Source organism: Sardina pilchardus, chromosome 18 (genome assembly GCF_963854185.1).
Source record: "Sardina pilchardus chromosome 18, fSarPil1.1, whole genome shotgun sequence".
Taxonomy (NCBI): domain Eukaryota; kingdom Metazoa; phylum Chordata; class Actinopteri; order Clupeiformes; family Clupeidae; genus Sardina; species Sardina pilchardus.
Window position 1 is genome coordinate 21,742,100 of NC_085011.1, and position 19,021 is coordinate 21,761,120.

The following is a 19,021-nucleotide window of genomic DNA, read 5'->3' on the forward strand; positions in this document are numbered from 1 at the left end:
TTCATTTGATTTTATTCGGCAGTCTATAAAGCAGTGTTATGGAGCAAGGTAACTAATCTAAAAGGCATGGAAAACACTTGCAAACATCATCAGCAACCCATTTGCTACTGATAATGCATAAATGGCACCTTTTGTGAGAATAGTTGGCAATGTTATACTGAGTCTATAGCCTGGACAGGTGTGTTTACGGAACCACTTATCACATGGCCATATCACATCAAGATAAGATCATAGGATGACGATATGAACTGTAGTTTCTTGTGAAAGCATACTGCAAAACATGGCAAAGTGCTTGCATAGTGTTGCTTTCATTATTAATGCATAAATCATTAGATCAGCCAAAACAAGCATCCACAAGATGTACGTGGAGTCTCCTATTCATATTTATTTCCAGAGCTGAGCTGCTCTTAACTGCTAGCCTGCCCTGCACAGTACGGTGCTCCTCCTCGTCGCCTATGCTAATCAACCTCCCGGCGCTGTAAACAGGATGCTTCCTCCTGACAGATGAGAGCCTGTGGATAGATAATGGCAGCCCCAAATCCACACACAGCTGACTCCTCACTTCAGTTTGACCCATAGAAACTGGGGAAGGAAGCGCCCTCACAATGAGCACAATCCGAATCACCGCGGCGGAAAAAGCCCACAATGTCCGAGGCCGTCTGAGGCGAAAGGCTCGGCCTGCAGAATCGGATTTGATTGACGCAAGGGTTTGTCATTGTGTGCGCGGCGGCTAAAGAGTCCCATGGCAAAAGAGGTCGCTAATTGGCTGACAGCATGGGGCGCACTAGCCCCCCAGCCGGGCTCCATTCTCTGGCCTCTCCCCTCTTCCACCATCTCCTGTGCTGGAGGAAAGCACCCAGTCTACAGCTGTCATCCTGTCCTTGTCAATAGACTGCTTTTTTACCACACTGAAGCTGACAATTAGCAACCATACCTCTTTTTTTAGTGTGTGTGTGTGTGTGTGTGTGTGTGTGTGTGTGTGTGTGTGTCTGGGTGTGTGTGAAAAAGTGCGGAAAGGCAGGCCTTGCCTCCATTTCCTAGCATCTCAAATATCCCCACACTGGGGCATGATGTCATATTTGCTCAGTGTGTGTTAGCATTGATTTTTCTTTATTGCTTTTCACAGCATAATAGCAATTAGTCCACAAGGTGACTAACCTGACACCTCCCCTCAAAGTGCCCCTTTCGTTTTAGCCATGTTCCTCTAGTCCATTGTTTAGGCGCCATTAAATGATGGTCCTTTCCAAGGCAAAGATCAGATCCATGCTTTTCCTTAGCTTACTCCCTCTCTCTCTCTGTCTCGTGTTCTCTCTCTCTCTCTCTCTCTCTCTCTCTCTCTCTCTCTCTCACTCTCACTCTACCGTCCATTCCTCCTCCAGACCCTGCTGCTAACTCAGTGTGCACTGTGAATTGGAGATGGTCTCTATCATCCTTTTGAACTAGCGAGTCCTTCCTCTGTGCTCCCCCCCCCCCCCCCCCCCCACTCTGCCCCATGAGATCTCAAATCCTCCCACTGCAGCTGAAGATGAAAGAGATATCTGACACAGAGGAGAACAGAACTCAGCTGGCTGCAGCCTTCCCGTGTGCCACTCATACACACTCACACACACACCCTCACACACACTCACACACTCACTTGCTCGCGTACTCACACACACACACACACACACACACACACACACACACACACACACACTTGCTCGCTCACACACACACACACACACACACACACACACACACTCGCTCACTCTCAGACACACTCGCTCGCTCACTCACACTCACTCACACACTCACTCTTTCACTCATTCACTCGCTCGCACACACACGATCGATCATACTCACTCTCCTGTGTATAGACACACACTCACAAACACAATCGCTCATACTCACTCTCATGTATACACACACACACAAACGCACAATTGCTCACACACTATCATGTACGCTCGCTCTCGTGCGCACACACACACACAGCTCCCCATGGCCACTGCCTGTGTGTCTCCAGCTCTGCTCTGGGAATGGTTCCAGAGGCGTCCTCATTAGTCCGAACAGGAATGGAAAAATTAACCTTTCCAGATGGATCCCGCGCAAGCGTTTGATCCCAGGCACTCCACAGTACCCAGACCTGACTAGGCTAGGTATACGCTCTCTGCTTCACGGACAGTGTCAGCAGTGCCGGACGGACGAGCAAGGCTCCTTTCACAATATAGGGTTTTGTTCGACGGGCCGGACACATTTGCCATCCAGATGTGAGATGAAACTCACAGCTGCATCTCCGGCCCGGTGCTCGGGAGAGATTTCATCTCCCCTGCACACACCCCCCCAGCCTCCAAGCCAGCTAAGTAGTTTTTCTGCATATGGCCTCTGGAGGATGGTCACAGTGCACAGAGTCTGAAGCTGCACGGAGGAAGATCTACAGAGTGGTTTCTGTGAGATTTATGGAATGGCTTGAAAATTTGTGTCGGCTGTAATTGAATCATGCTGTATAGGAATGAAAGTGATATGAAGGGCCTTTTGTGCCAGGTGCTCATGCCTCCTGTTGGCAAACACACCACACACACACACACACACACACACACACACACATGCACACACACACACACACACACACACACACACACACACACACACACACATACATACAGAGAGAGAGAAAGACTCATACACATACATCCATAATATTTTCCACATCAGGAAAAGCTATACATGGCTGGATTGTTTTTATTTTTCTCCTCAAGAGTTGCATAAATCTTTCACTTCATGTTGGACTTCAGTTAATGAGCTGTGTCTAACGCTTTGAAAATGAGAGGCACGCTGAACATCCATATTGTTTTTGGCGTACCCAACGGCTACCCCCCAGAATAGCAACCTCAGCTCAGCTTCTCCTCCATCTTCTGTCTCCTGGGAGCCTTCTGTGCTGTGTAGTGTGTCCTGACCTAGCCTCATACAGTCACTTCACACCGTGGACTAGTGAGTATTGGTAATGTGTTCTATTTGCCCTCGAAACTCACATGGGGGAGTGTTGTGGATTGACTTGAAAAATCTAGTCGCTGAACTTCCGACTACCCTGGAGTGCTATCGGTCAAATGGAGTTTCTCTTCCTGTGCTATCGTGATTAGCAACGCTGTCTGTATTAGTGCAGAGATTGCTATCAGCCCAGACAAACACTCTCAAGTGTTAGCTTTGGAGTGTTTACTTCCTCTGCTGACCACCTCGACCTCCCCACTGTCTGGAGGCAAACTGCTCGAGACAAAACCACGCAAGTACAATGGTGTGCAGAGGAATGGTGCTGCTAAACGGGCCGATATATACTGTACTTAGATCAGTCACCATGACCGGCGTGGACTCCCTGACACCTAATGAACATTTATGTCCGAATCGATAAAGTCCATTTATGAAGTATGAGTGAATACACACACTGGCCAATTTTTCACTTCATTGCTTTTAATCTCAGGTCGTTTTTAATATGAAGCCGTAATCAGCCTATTAGGTTTATGAATCATAATCAGTCTCCTTGTAAGGTTTAGAAGAATGTATGTTCCTCAAACAGGACCCCCTACTCTCACTCTCTCTCTCTCTTTCTCTTTCTCTCTCTTTTTCTCTCTCTCTCTCTCTCTCCCTCTCTCACACACACTCTTTCTCTTTCTGTCTCTCTCTCCTTCTCTCTCTCTTTCCCTCCATCCTTTTGTCCCCTCTCCCCTGCTGTGCACTGTCCACTGAAAACAGACCACCTGCCGCGTCAGCTGAAATGACTGCAAACCTTGCATACGACGACAATGTAATTAATGGTTAATGTACACTAATTAGAATCTGTTTTTGGGCGAAAACTAAAGCCCAGCATAGCGTCAGGCTAGGGAGAGACGTTACACACTCAATCAGTCATGCACAATGGAGACTGCACAATGTCACTCCTCATTTGTGTGGCAGCAATGCAACAGTGCTCCTGTGTGTCAGTTTTAGCCCAACAGTTTATTGTCGTCACACCAAACAGTGGCCTGGCCTGGGCCTTTAACAAGCATTATTCTGTCGTCATAATTGTCCTAATGAACTCCTCTGTGTACTCTGCTTTGCAAAAGGTGTTTGTGCGATCCATTTCATGGTGTCCAACTGTATATGTGCGTAATAAGCCCAAGGGCAAGTGATCACCAGTGGTCCTCAATTACTTTTATTCATTCAGTAGAAGCCAGTTACCATGCGAATTCCCCCGCCTATTAACCAAGGTTTATGCATTGATTTTACAAGAATTCTTCAGCTATGAGGTCAATACATGGGAGCGGGCTACACGTGGACATTTATGTTTTTACTTCATTGTTATTTTAAAAACATGATGATCTGATGATGATTCATTGGGCTATTGGGCACTGCAGTTAATACATGGGTGTAATTCGATTTATGCACAATGAAGGTTATACTGGTGATAAAACTCCTGTTTCCTTCTGAAGAGCAGTGTTCCTGTCTGGGTTTCTGGTACTACATTCTTGCGTACACTTTCGGTGTTTTTTGCGCTGTTTTCTGGATAATTACGTTGATTGATGGCCATTCTGTTCCCCGGCCGAGCTTCTTGGAATCGGGGCCTTTCTTCACCGCTGCATTAACTGGAAGCCGCCCGCCTGGCCTGCAATTTTCTTTTATTTGGTGAGTAGGATTCAGGGAGCCACCCCCCTGCCAAGATCCCTACCCACTTGGACTGCGCTTATGTCTGTGTTTTGGTTTCACTCCTCTTTTTTTGTGAAAATAGCTGAAATGCACAAACGATAAACAAAATGGCCTCTTTATTCTCCTCGCTCAACGATTTGTGTACACTGGGAAGAATGTGTTTGTTTCTTACACTGCCCTCAAGGCTCTTGGCCATCTGAATCTATCTAGCTTAAGTGGCTGTTTTCAGAGATGTTGCCTCCAGTGAATGTTTCTGTCCTCCATATTTCTGTGAACCGCGTGGCCAGTGGAACTCCACTGAGTTGGAGCTAGATTTTAGATTGGTAGGTAAGGTAGATTTTATGTTGGTAGGTAAGGTAGATTTTAGATTGGTATAGGTAAAGTAGATTTTAGGTTGATAGGCAAGGTAGATATTAGATTGATGGGTAAGGTCGATTTTAGATTGCTAGGTAAAGTAGATTTTAGGCTGATAGGTAAGGTAGATTTTAGGTTGTGGGGTTAAGCCTCCTATTTCTGAAACCTTCAGCTGTGTTTCATGTTGAGGCAGTGGCAGGTGAGTGAAGATGACATTATGCACTGGTTGAGGCACTTATGCCATTAGCATAACGTCAGGCATATTTTCCCCCAGAGGCCCTTACAGGTCGGGGAAGGGAATCCATAATTGGCCCGGGACCAGACATGGAGTACGCCTGGACGCATCTGCAATGAGCCCTCCTTCCTCTGCAAACTACCCCCCCACCGCCTTCTACTGCCCCTCCTTCTCCCCCTCCTGCTGCTCCACCTTTACCCCCATATCTCCCTGCAGACCAGACGTCTCCCTCACCAGCGTAACAGGAGAATTATGGGGGTTATGAGGGGCCCTGAAAGTGGTTTGCATACATCATGCGTAGAGCTCGCCGACTGACTGACTGACTGGCTGAGCCCTTATCCGACGTCCTGTCGTCTTCACCAGTAGTGCTTTTACTTAGCCTCCACAGCAGACAGTAAAACAAACGTGCTGCAATATACATTATGGATGTGCTGACAGTGGCTGGTAAAAATGGCCAGGAGGTCAGGGTAACAGGAAGGGTCCCGTTATCTCTTCGGGAGCTCCGGTGTCTCCGCTCTCCCGGTCTGGGCGAGCGCTTTTCGGGAGAGATCTGAGCGCTCGCCTGTCGGCCACCTTTCCTCCCTGTAGATCTCCGCCGCTCCCCGGCCTGTAATTAAATCACATGGAGTTAACAGTAATGCGTGTAGCAGGTCTTCCGACAGCGGGACCCGAAAAAAAGCACAAACCGAGCGAACGCGCACTCCCCTTTCCAGAGAGAGAGCCCTCGGAGACGCACGGCAACAGCTGCCAGCAGAGCACAGGAAATGAAGGATTCAGTGTCTCAGTGGGGCACGAGCTGATTTCTCCTTCTCATTTTCTCCCCACTCTCTTTCCCTCTTTCTTTCTTTCTTTCTTTCTCTCTCTCTCTGTCTTGCTTGCTTCCTTGCTTCCTTGGCTGCTTTCACCAGGAAGAAGTGCATTTTTAGTAAGAATATGTTTTCTGCATACCGCAGTGTACTCTAGCAACAAGCCATCAAAGCTCACTCTGCTTCAGAATGAGCAACTGAGATCTCTGTCTCCCGTGATGGGAGTAAAAAATGAGTTATAATCACGTTTGGGGGGGAAAAAGTATCGTTGTTGACCATTTGAAGCATTGGCATAAATCTCTGAACTGTTTTTTTTTTTTTACCGTCTCATGCTTTGTGCATCATTTCACCCCCTTGCATCAACTCTCTCTCTCCCTACTCCACACACACACACATTTGCTGTGCTTTGATAAGTTCTTAGTAACTGTGAGGTTGATGTTTTTCTGCCCAAATCCGTGAGCTGGCTTCGTTGCTCATCTTATCACTTCCATCAGCGTGTTTATCCCACCATATGTCAGTAGCGAGAGCTCACTGTGATTGGCTCCCTCTTTCTACGCTTTCGTTTCACACAGTCCCAACCCCTCGGTCTGCAGAATTCATTAGTGCTCTTTGGATACTGTCGTTAAGTCCAGCCATAAACTGCTGAGGTGTGCTGTTTTATATGATCCCAGCCCACTATTTTCAGCCTTTTCTTGGATCTCATCTCTGGAAAAAAAAAAAAAAGACCCTCTCATCATTTGAGCCTTAAAAAGTTTAAAGCTCATGTTTCTGTCAGCTCTGTTTTATCTCAGTGACGAGTATGTTTTTTTGCTTGTTTTTTTTCCCCTTTCATCCATTTGGTTTGAATGTTGCACACATTATCATCTGTTTCAGTCTGTAAACGGAGCCACACTCCATCGGAGATATAAAACCCTGAACACAATGGTCTCATTTAAACTAGAAAGGAAGGGTTGGTTGTGCTTTGCCTTAACACAGCAGGACTGTTGGACGAATGCCCAAAACTGTCCAAAGACAATGACCACACAGTTTTAAGAGTAAGAGAAAAAAAACAGTCAGCCGGAGTCAGCCATTCCGATTCAAACTCTGAGCACGAGTCAATCATGCCGTTTTATTTAATGTAATCTCATAATCGTGGCAGCGTATCTTACCAGTGGCTGAATGAACAGCTGTTGGAAAGCCGCCTGTGACTGCTGGCTGAATTCCCCTCTGCGATGAAAGATAAATGAATAAAGCCTTCCTTCTGCCCCATCAGTCTGAAGAGAGGGGAGGGAAAGGGACCAAATCACGGTCACATATGCAGTGTGTCGTGACAAGTTTTTTTCCCCCTTTGCCTCTTATCCCAGCCCCCACCTTTTAAGCCCCTTGTGCTCTCCTGCCTTATTCTACCACCGCTCTGCCCTCCTCTCTCTGCCCTCCTGGTGGTTCCCTCCTTTTTTTGTCAGTCCTCATCACGTTTCCCTCCATTCCTTTGTCCTTGTTCTGTCTTTTATGACACACCATTCTTTAATGTTCTCATTCCGCTTCTGCTCTGAATGTCTTTCCCTTTCTACCGACCTACCTTCCTTCCTTCCTTCCTTCCGTTTTTTTCTCTCTCTCTCTTTCTCTCTCGCCATTTATTTTCTCGCCGTCTGTCACCCTCCCCGCGAGCCTCTCATCACTCCTCTCTCCCCAGAAACTTTCACGGCCCTCTTCTCCTCCCGCTGTGTGTGAGAGGGGATGAATGAAGGCAAGCTGTCAGCAGGTCATGCGCCTGTGACCAGGTGCGCTCGTGTTATAGGTAGCGCTGATTACATAGGCAGACAGACACACACACACACACACACACACCTTTACACGGTGAATGATGGTCTTTGGAGAAAGGAGTGGTCGTTGTTTCGTTGACATCTTTTCTTGACATCTTGTTTTTTGGTGCTCTCAGATTCACAGATATTTTAGCTCAAAAAGTGTACGACTTGACGTTTAGATTTAGACAAACACCTAATTCACTTATTCCGATGTAATATGTAAGGCTGCAACAGCAAATTGCAGTCAGACTCTAAATTCAAAGGTGTTCAACAAGACAAGGCATCACTGTGTCTATAAATTGCCTCAACAAGGCGGCTCTTGTGTGCCCCCATTTCTGGAAACCTTTGCTGATGGCATCTTGGATCAGAGCCGGCTGCAAAGCAGCCTTAAAGCAGTGCCATGGGGGCCGCTTCCCAGATGTGTCATTTGCTAATGAAGCCGTAATAGACTCGTCTGGGTGGCCTATTAAACCACGCACCCACCCTGAGGTAAACTCTGTGCATGCCTGTGTGTGTGTCTGTCTGTGTGTGTGTGTGTGTGTGTGTGTGTGTGTGTGTGTGTGTGTGCGTGTGCGTGTGAGTATGTTTGAGATAGAGTTTGTGAGGGCATAGTGTATATGTGTCTTGGTATGTTTATATGTAAGACACAGACACCTTTAAAGCTGAGCGCATGACGCAGCCCGCTTATTATGTGATTTATGGTTAGGTGCGCGTCTCCTCACCCTCTGCCCACGCTGACGTGCCGTTATCATTACAATTCACCACGGGAATCATGTCTGACAATGCCTAGCTAATTAGCAGTGACAGGGGGTAATTCTACAGCAGGCACCTTTGTAGCTGTAGTCTTTGTAGTTAGTCAGTAAGGGGGTTTTGTGTGCGTTTGTGTGTGTGTGTGTGTGTGTGTGTGTGTATGTGTGTGTGTGGGATGTCTGTGTGTATCTATGTTCATTCATGCTAATCATTTCAATATGCCTGTGTGGAATGGCATTTGCTATTGTCTCCTCCATTACAAGCTTTAAATCCTGATGGATGCCAGTACAGTACAGTACAGTATATGTTAAGTATCACTGTGATGGTGGTGGCTCAAGCAGTAGAGGAGTCGTTCGGTATTTTCAAGGTTTGTTGGTTGGAGCCCGTCTCCTGACCTGTCCAAGGTCTCCTTGATCAAGACACTGAGCCCCAAACTGCCTTGCATGGCAGCTAGTGTGAGTGTATGCGTGTGAATGGCTAAATGTGAGGCATTAATCTGTAAAGCGCTTTGAGAGCTCAGCGCTATAATGCAGTCCATTTACCATTTATCATGTACCCACCTGGCTAGCTTACATGCATTAGTCAATAACATGCTTCATAGTCACATTATCAGGCAAACGCAACATGTGTTTTTCTCATGGAATATGCCATGTTACATGAGAAATTATTGACTTTGAAGCTTGTAAGTTTCCCTAAATGTCTGTTATTAATGGACAAGGTTGTTCTGTGTTTCATTATTGCAGAAGAAAGTCTTGGCACAGGATATTGGACAAAAAAAACTGTTTGATCATTTCTTTTCAGGAGGTGCTTTGTCTGGGTAGATGCTAAAATGATTTCAATTCCCAGCAGCCCGATATCAAAAGATTTCTAACCGGATGTCTGTGTGCAGTTTGGCTTTTCAGAATTTCAACATAATAACGTAATGAGAACACCCACTGTGCTCGTTCCATTCTGCAAAAGATTGCATCATTCATGCCATCGATGTGGATGGTTGGAAATCGGCACGCTGTTGGACTGCTCATCAGATGCAAAAAAAAAACACTTCTCACACCAGTTTTTTAAAATTCATACGATGTGAAGCCCTCCGAGGGCCACTCGAATTTGAAAACCTGTGAAAGTTTGCTCTCATGCTCTTTCCCTTTCCTCTTTTCTTTCTTTCAATTTGTCGTCCTAACAATGTGGTCCACGAGGACCCATTGAGAGCGGATGGAGCGAGGGGGAGGTGGTTGCCATGTCAACGTTGCCTAGCGATAAGGCTGGGGTTTCGGGGGGGCTGAGTGGCTCTAGCCGCTTGGCGACAAAGCCACGACGAGGTGTGGGAGCAAATTGATGATGATCTCAGCGGCGGTGTTATTGTAATGAGTCGCTACCAGCACTTTTCATTCCACAGTGCACAATCTGAGAGCCCAGGCCCTCCATGTAGTGCCTATTTATGGAACAGAGCCGCTATTGAATTTGACGAGGAGGTGTGCATAATAATGCTTAAATAAAGGCAAAGCAGAAAGCACTCTGAGATTATATAGGCTCGCACAATGAGTTTTGACATTTTAGTTGTCCTTGTTATAGATGTTTTTAATGGAACAATAAATCCAATGTTGAGCACTAGATCTGTATACAGGTGGTATATCATTTCTGGTCACTCTTATAGAGATGTCTGGTACATATCAAAGCAGCTGAAAGTATACATAGGATCGCACGCACTGTTGTATGTTATACAAATATTATTTTAATCCGCACTTCTCATCAAACCAGTCCCGAGAACAGTGTCAGTCCGGTAGGAACTGGACATTCTCTTTTGACCAAGAGCTGACATAGCCAAGGAAAGCTATCATTAAATGTCTGGTGCCTGTGAAAGAGTGAGTCATTATAGAGGATTTGGGATCATAATGTCACCGAAACAAGGATAGGACTGAAATTTGTGAAATGAACTGTATTCTTGAGTGCTGACTGAGTAGTCAGTTATTGAAAATGCTAAAGGCAGTCAGATGGTGTCAAAACTGTTACTTGTAAGGAACATTTTCATTTCAGTGTGTATTTCCCCCGGTATGTAGGGCATACCTTTCTATCATTTCAACAGAGAATGATAAATAGCTGCACTGTGCACAGTGGAATGTCCTGCCCAGTCAATCCATTACGTTTTCTGCTCCTTACTCACGTTACCACTGAGAGTAATTGTCGAAAGCATTTGAAACCAGTTAAACTCTGAAAATGGAATGTCGCACCAGAGATGACATAGTTGCTGCTCCATACATTTCCTCTCGTGCGGAGGCTGTCGCCGGTCCACGGTTGGCCAGAAAGGGTTGGTCTGCTAGCCTTGTGATGTCTGATTGCTCTGTAATGGCAATTTGGTTTCTATGGTCATAGCTCCAGCTTCTAATTTACAAAGCAGTTCAAGCGACTGTTTGATTATGGCTCTTAGCTGATTTCTGTAGATGAGGTATTGATTTTTTTTCCGGCGTGTATAAATTGCTTTATAAAAGCTCCAAGGGTGACTCTACATGACCTTTTAAGAAGTACAAGATGTCACCTAACCAGTAGGCTTATACGTTATTTGATTTATTTATCAAACCTTTTTATGTTTGTATTTTAGATGTGTTCTTGATACACTATGCACACGCACTGAGAAAGGTTCAGCTCTCCCTTTAGAGATGGTCTGATTGGCCTGTGCCTTTGCGCCCGGCCCCACAGGCCTCCGATTGTTTGTCTAATTTTGACGTGCCCAGACTGTGGTGCCGCCGCATGTGTTTTCTTTTGGGGCTCTACGATTTCAACCGTCACATTATCACCTCATCTCCCCCGACGTCTCGGCCCGTGTTGGACTTAAAGCGGATCGTGTAACAGCGGCAGACTTTATATGACCTCATGTGTTTTCTCTCGATTACGCTACATAAAAACGGCTACATGCCTATAATCTGCTTTATTGCCCCTGCCATTTGTTTTTTTGGATGCTGTAAAAAGCAAAGCAAACATTTCTTTCTTTTTTTTTTTATTTGTCTTGTCTGATGTTAGCCGTATGTCTGGTTTCCTCGCGGGGATTTGGATCTTTCCCCTTTGAGTTTTCCCATCTACAGGCTTTCAGAGTGTCCCTCCCTGCAAGTGTGTGTGTGTGCATGTGTGTCTGTGCTCCTGCTACAGTGTGTGTGTGTGTGTGTGTGTGTGTGTGTGTGTCTGTGCTCCTGCTAGAGTGTGTGTGGGTGTGTGTGCGGGTCCTTGCCAGCACTCTAAGCACAGTGTTCCGATCCACTCAGTGGCCCGGGCCAGTTATGAAATACGACGCCTGGATTTGTGAAGCCCGGCCAGTGGAAAGCTGGAGCCCTGCAAAACCAATCTGGGAGAAAGAAGAACAGAATGGTGGTGTTTTTTTTTTCTTGACTTGTGTAGTGTTGTTTTGTTTTTTTTTGCTCTATTCACATGGCGCCCCTTGTGCGTCTCGGTGCATAGCAGCCATCTTTCCATCAGAGCAGGGAATGTCTGGAGTTCTCTGCAGGAGACTGGCCCTGAATGAGGGTGATTAGCCGTGGGCAACAACAGGCTATTTACATCCTATGGGTAGTTTGAAAACACACACACACACACACACACACACACACACACACACATGCACACGCGCACAGCATGCACACACACACACACACATACACACACTCAAACAAAACATGTAGTCACACACAACAGCTTTCACACATCTTGGATTGCCCCACTCTTTCGCTCTAGCACTCACACACCATGACCCCTCACTCAATCTTATTCGCCATCTCTCTCTTTTTGCCTCTTGTCTTTCTTCCTTTCCTTCTTTCTCTTTCTTGCGTCTCTCTCTCTCTCTCTTTCTTTCCTCCAATGTCGGCCTGTTTCACAGACACAGCCCTCCCTTACTGTTTCCCTAGCCACACATGCTGGGGTGAAAGGGTGTTGACGCACCTCTGGAGAAGCTTCTTGTTATGCGGCTGTGTTGTGGTTTGCCGTGCAGAAGTTTCGAGGGCTCCTCTGGAAGCCTCACACCCCTGTCTACCCTCCTCCAGACTGTCAGTGGTGTGAAGTGAAATAACAATTCAGACCGTAGAGGGGGGGGGGAAAAGCCCTATTAGCTTTCAAGAAATCCAGCACCTGGAGGAGTAGTCTGTCAGACAGACATGGCAGGGAGAGGCAGTAAACTATGGAGGATAGTTATTATGATTGCCCACCTCTACTAGATTCTCAGTCAATACCTTCTCGTATAGTGTCTTAGTGTAGTTGCATATAGAATGGTAAAAATGCCTTAATTCTATGGCATAGGTAAAACAACGTCCTGTATTTTTAGCTGAAGTGTACTTCCCGTGTTCACTTTTCTAAGTGAATGTATTTCAGGACGAAGCGCATTGCTGAAGCGCTTACACAGATTGCTATGGCTGTCTAGGGTAGAATTTTCCATAATTTGTAGTTAAATGTCCCTGCCTCATCTCTCCTCTCCTCTCCTCTCCTCTTCTCTCCTCTCCTCTCCTCTCCATGGACTATAAATGTGCTGCTGTTCCCCTCTTCTCAGGCCTATGGTTCAGTGGAATGCTAATCTCGTTAGACAGGAATTCCAGAACAGCTCCAGGAGCTCAAGAGTCGTGGCCAAATTGCTATGGCTGTAAAACTGGTAACTGTACATTTTTTACTGTCATTTCTGAAAGGCTTGGCAATCTCTCCCGCTCAACTCGCAAACGAATTGAGAAGCCAAAAGTTTTGTTCCCCGAATTTTAATCTTTCGCATGGCGTCATCTCTTGGGCTCGATCACTGATTCTGACTCCATTAATTAACTTTCTTTGTGGAGCCACTGTTGGACTCCACGCCCCCGTTACAGTTCCAGCCAGCCGTGTATGTGTGTCCAGACAATTTGATACAGTATCAACGTTTTTATCAGCATAGCAATAAAAAAAGGTCCGTATTTAATCCATTAGTCGCACTGCACAGTGAAAAAAAGAGGGCAGTCCAATCCCTTTCCTGCAGAGCTGTCCCTCAGTCCCCCCGTTTTTTTTTTTTGTTTTTTTTTGTCTCTGGCTTTCTCCTCCGTTGTCATGATAAAGTAGTGATGGCTTGCCGAATCCTCGCCAGCAATTATGCCATCCACTGTATAATTAAATCCCTCAGAAATGCGTGGTGGTGGGAAAAAAGTAGGCCAGACTGTTCAATGTTTCATGTATGCTGGACTGATTAAAGCATATTAGTACAGACTAACCGACGTCTGAACTCTGAAGCTCCAGATGGGTGAGCGTGACGTTCTCTTGTGTCTTCATAACTTGCGTGATAACCGTATATTATTAGACCCAGAAAAATACAGCTAATTAACCATCGATGATATGTATCTGTAATGTGCAACCTATAATGGGGGATTTTGACTGCTGTAGCCTGTAGGTGAGCTTGTGAACTTAATATTATTCCACAAAAACAGTGCCTTATCCCATGGCTTCTCCTGAGTCAAATGCAATGATTTTTTTTACATATTTATTTTATATATTGAACTTTGTTCGTTTTTTAAGTGTGTTTGAAATGATGAAACTCCATTTCAAACTTGATTAAAAACAAGTAGACGTGTGCAATTGGTTCCAATATGAGAGTGTAGACCACACAACTACCTTTCAAAACAGCCAAAAACATCGATTCCAGCTCCACATGAAAGGCAGGCAGTGGGAGAAATGCAATCCATTACTACAAGTGTGTGCTGTTTGTCTAGGGGATGCAACTAGAGGTTGCAATTCCATCCCACCCAGCATGGCTACTGCTGAGCAGTTTCACTATCGTTCTTAGCAGATAGGAGATAGTAGGTGGGCCGCCCTCTCCTGTGGAGAAAGAAGATGAGGCCAGGATAACGGAGCGGGGCAGAGGGGTGAGTTGCCCGCAATAAAAACATCACAGTCCTTTAATGGAGATGGATGGTGGACCCACCTATATCCTCACAGAGGGGGATCCTCTGCATTTAAATCCCAATCTTTTTGAAGGCTTTCTGGACTTCTGAGGTTTGGCCTCTTGCCCTCTGCTCATCCCGTCTCGCTGCGTTCTAGGTCAGTAGCGCAGGTGACCTTTGCCTCTCACTCCCGTGTAATCAGGCCCGCACCCCCACGCAGCTCCGAGGCCGAGCGGCGTCACGGGGAGTCACCGCTGCCTTGCGTCTGCTCCCTGTCGGTCTCGTCTCGTCTGTGTCTGGACCAGAGCTGTCCCTGAGTGACCCCCCCCACCCCCCCCCCACCCCACACCACCCCTCCCTCTTTGTGGCTCTCTTTCCACCCGACATGGAGGCAGCTTCCCAGATAACATCTGTGTGTGAGGGCCACGGGGTCTGTGGAGGAGGCGGCTTTCATCTCCTGACAGGCAGAGCCAGCTGGAGGACTCTTTTTCTAACCTTCACTCCCACCAAAGGAGCCCGTTTTCGGTTCAAGGCTACAGGGGAAGAACGTTACACCATGCAGTACTCGGAACAAAGAAACAATAGGAAGGACGGATATAGCCCGAGTAGGACCGATTTCTTTATGGGAGAATAGCAGCATCTTTTAATTGGTATTGCGTAAGGTCTCCCTCGTGCTCTACCCTCGTTCTTTTCTCACTTTCTCTATGTCTCTCACTCTCAAAGACACATTCACTCTCGCCCACAGACATGTGCTCATAGTCACACTCTCGTGCAGACACACACACACACACACTCACACATTCTGTCTTTTCCCCTCTCACTGTATGTTTTGCACACATACTCAAAGACACCACCTCCAACTTCTAATGTGCAAGTGAAGCTGTTCCTCCTTCTGGTAGTCACACACACACACACATACACACACACACACACACACACATACGCTGGCAGAGTGTCGTCTGAAAGACTGGCGTATCTCATCTCCCTCTCTCTCAAACTCACCCCTTTCTTTGTCTGCCCCCCCCCCCCCACCCCCCCATAAAGACACTCTAATCCCCGCCCGGACGTAGATACACACTATTAGCATAAGATTGCGTTTGAGTGTGCACGCCTCTTTGAATTTCAATAGGCAAAGTGACATTTTCAATTACCCCTCTGGGGAGAGCTGGGCAGATAACAATCCTTGGCTGACCTGTCCCTGCCGTGGCATGCTCACACAGCGCTAGCAGATCAATACGGGGCCCGGCCTTGGTGAGTTTGAAGCGGACCCCCTTCCTCTTTGAGAGACACCTGGCTGTTTTCTGTTTGCAAAGGCTTGTCAGAGTGGTTAATTATTCAGCACTGTCTGGATGGACACTTTGAGGTCATAGGTTTTTCATGTGAAAATGAGCCGATTGTAGTTGTAGTGCTTTAAAGGAGAGAGTCTTTTGTTTGTCAAGCAGTCCTGAGATCCATATGGTCCCTGTCTCTACTGGAATGTATTAACAGAGCCGTAACAGATTCCCCCCCCCCCCCCCCCCCCCCCCACTCTCGGAGATCCAGTCTTGCAGCTAGGTTTGTGTTCATGTGTGTGTGTGCACGTGTGTGTGTGTGTGTGTGAGACTGAATGTTTGTAAGATGTAGGTCACCATGCCCCGAGTGTTTAAACAGTGCCGTAGACTTTGCAGCTTTCCCTTAGACGTGAAACACTGTGTCTTTTCTTTCTTCTCCCAACTCCTCTGCTTGTCTCATGCTCACCTATTCCCATTAGTGTCTTACATGTCTCTTTGAGCGAGAAACGTTATGCTAATCCAGCTAAAGAGGCAGCGTCCTTCCTTCAGTAATGAGACACAAGCACTGAATTGCTATTGAGAGTGGTTTTCTTGCTAGCATTTGTTGAATATTAAGCATATTGAGTCATTGTGAGCTGGTCTGTCCAGTGGGAGAGAACGCTGGGTTGCTGAGGGCTGTTGTCATACTAAAATAAAAGTAAAATAACAGTCACGTCATTCAGCCTCAAGGTCCTTGTCCTAAAATAACACCATCAGAGCTTTTGGAATACATCGCCACATAAAACACCACAACCACAATCCCATTTACAGTTTAAATACAGAATATTATTGATTATCTCTCTCTCTCTCTCTCTCTCCCCCTCTCCCTTACTTTTTTCCTCGCTCTCACTCTCTATTTCTTCATGTGTATGTTTGTGTTCGTGCAATCCCCTAATTATTTCCTCCTCCCTCATCTTAGTCTACTTTTGCCATTGCCTGTAGGAAACGCATCCAAAAACAATTTTCAAAAAAACATTTAAAAAAGAATAAAAAAAAAATACCCCTTCCCTTTCGGGAACCCTTCTTGGAGGGCGTTTGTAGCTTTTGGTCTGCTAGACTCCCCACACACACATCAAATACACCAAATAAGGCGCCCCAGCAACTGGCAACCAACAGCCGACTGAGTTCAAACATAAAACCGTGGAGCAACAGGGAAGAAATGGATGGTCTCTTTTGAGAGTGCCGTGTTGTAGTGTGGTGTTAGGGGCTGTGTGTGGGTAATACGGTTGGCATGTTGTACACTGAAACTGGTGATATGGTGTATTTTAAGTCCCAGTGGAGTGTGTGTGTGTGTGTGTGGGGGGGGGGTGTAAGGTAAATAGTGTTTACTGGAACCTGTCACCTCTTATGAATGTCTGATAAGGGTTGACGCAGTACCCTCTGAACAGGACCTCTGTTAGTTCTGTACTTTCCACTCCCACGACCCTCCTCCCCCTCTCTCTTTACGTGTATGTGTGTATGTGTGTGTGTGTGTGTGAGAGAGAGAGAGAATGTCCAAGCTTTACCTGTGTTCATAAAGCCACCTGTTCTAACTCAAAGGCCATGCTGAGAGACTGCGGTATAAGCAATGCTGCTCCTCAGAGGCCTTAAGGAAGGCTTGATTTAATGCTATTGAAAGATCCGCTGTGGTGGTTAACCCATGGAGACTTGAAAGTAAAATACAGACAGACCCCCCCAAACATACACACAAACACACACAGAGAGATATACACACACATTACAGAGGCCTACAGTGTTTCAGGGTCGTTTCTGGCAGAACCATCACTCTCTGGTGTGTACTTGCGTTTTTTTTTTAGTTTCCTCCTCACCTCATTTGGCCTTCACCAGGGACCCCTCTCACCTCTGCCAAGTTCTGTTCTCAAGGCATGCTGGGACAGCCAGCCAGCCAGTCAGTCCCTGCCACATCAGAGATTAAGTACCGACAGAGAGAAGTCCCTCTGACAGCATGTCATCAGGCACCCCCAATGTGACCCCCCCCCCCACACACACACACACACACACACACACAAACACACACACACACACACACACACACACACACACACACACCACCCCCATCCCTCCGTACCCGGTGGACGTCAGTGTAACTATGCATAATGTATGCTCTGGTTTGTATCTGACAGTCCTACCCAGGAGTGTAACCGGGTTTGAGAAAGCCAGTCCATACTAGCACACGGTCTGGATTTGCCATTATGTCAGATGGGTCTCGATGGGATAAAACATCTGTGAGTCTTTTAGGTCTTTTAGGTTTTCCTAAGTCCTCAGTGGAGCTTTTGCAGCATCACTGAATAGCTCGCGAGTTAACACAAAGGTCTCTTTAGACACAAGATCCTGCCGCGGAGCCTTTGAAACAACCGACGTCCAATTTCGAACTGAAATTTGCCGAAATGTTAACCTCTTAACTCTTTAGTCTTAACCACTGCCTGCTGTGTTTTGGGATGAAATGAATGAGACGATAATGGTCTTCTCCCCCATTTCCTCCCTCTCTCTCTCTCCCTCTCTCTCTCTCTCTCTCTCTCTCTCTCTCTCTCTCTCTCTCTCTCTCTCTCAGTTCTCTGCATCCAGGCGGCCGCCATCTACTTCTCCAAGGAGCCCAAGTCCCAGGATGCTTTGCACGGGCGCAGCGCCATGCTCCGCTGCGAGGTGAGCGGCGTGGCCGACGTGGCCTACAGCTGGCGGCACAACGGCGAGCCCGTGCTCGACTCGGAGCGCCGCTTCCAGGAGGGCAACAATCTCAAGTTCACCGCCGTCGACCGTCACCTGGACGCCGGCAGCTTCCAGTGCGTGGCCCTAGACGCCGCGTCGGGAGAGGAAGCCCACTCCAACAACGCCTCCTTCAACATCAAATGTGAGTCGGAGGGAAAGAGAAGGGCCGCGTTTCCCAGATTTGTTAAGAAGCTCTTAAGTGCTAAGAACTTCTTAGGAGCGCTCTAAGAATGTTCTAAGAACGCTCCTAAGAAGTTCTTAGCACTTAGGAGCTTCTTAACGAATCTGGGAAACGCAGCCCAGGTCTGCGTACATGGTGGTTATAAAGCAGTGTCATGTTCTGCCCAGGCTTTTTATTTACTCCCTGTATCGACAGCAACCGAAGCTCTTGTGTTTGCTTATGCATTAACAGCTCTTGGGCGACAGTGTGTTCTCATCGTGTAGCGTAACTGAATACGTGTGGTAGAAACCGTGGCTTTTTCATGTTTCTTTTTTACATTGTACAGCACACCTCGTCTCCCACTTCCTCTGAAAAGGCTTTTGTGTGGAAATTACC

The 19,021-nt window shown here is 46.7% G+C and overlaps 1 protein-coding gene across 1 annotated transcript in view; it reads left to right on the forward strand.

The window, feature by feature from the left end:
* Nucleotides 1–19,021, forward strand: part of ptk7b (protein tyrosine kinase 7b) — an 82,399-nt gene that overhangs the window by 33,219 nt on the left and 30,159 nt on the right. Inside the window, exon 2 of the mRNA XM_062519713.1 lies at nt 18,311–18,607. Coding sequence (XP_062375697.1) covers nt 18,311–18,607 — 297 coding nt within the window. The remainder of the gene's footprint in view (nt 1–18,310; nt 18,608–19,021) is intronic.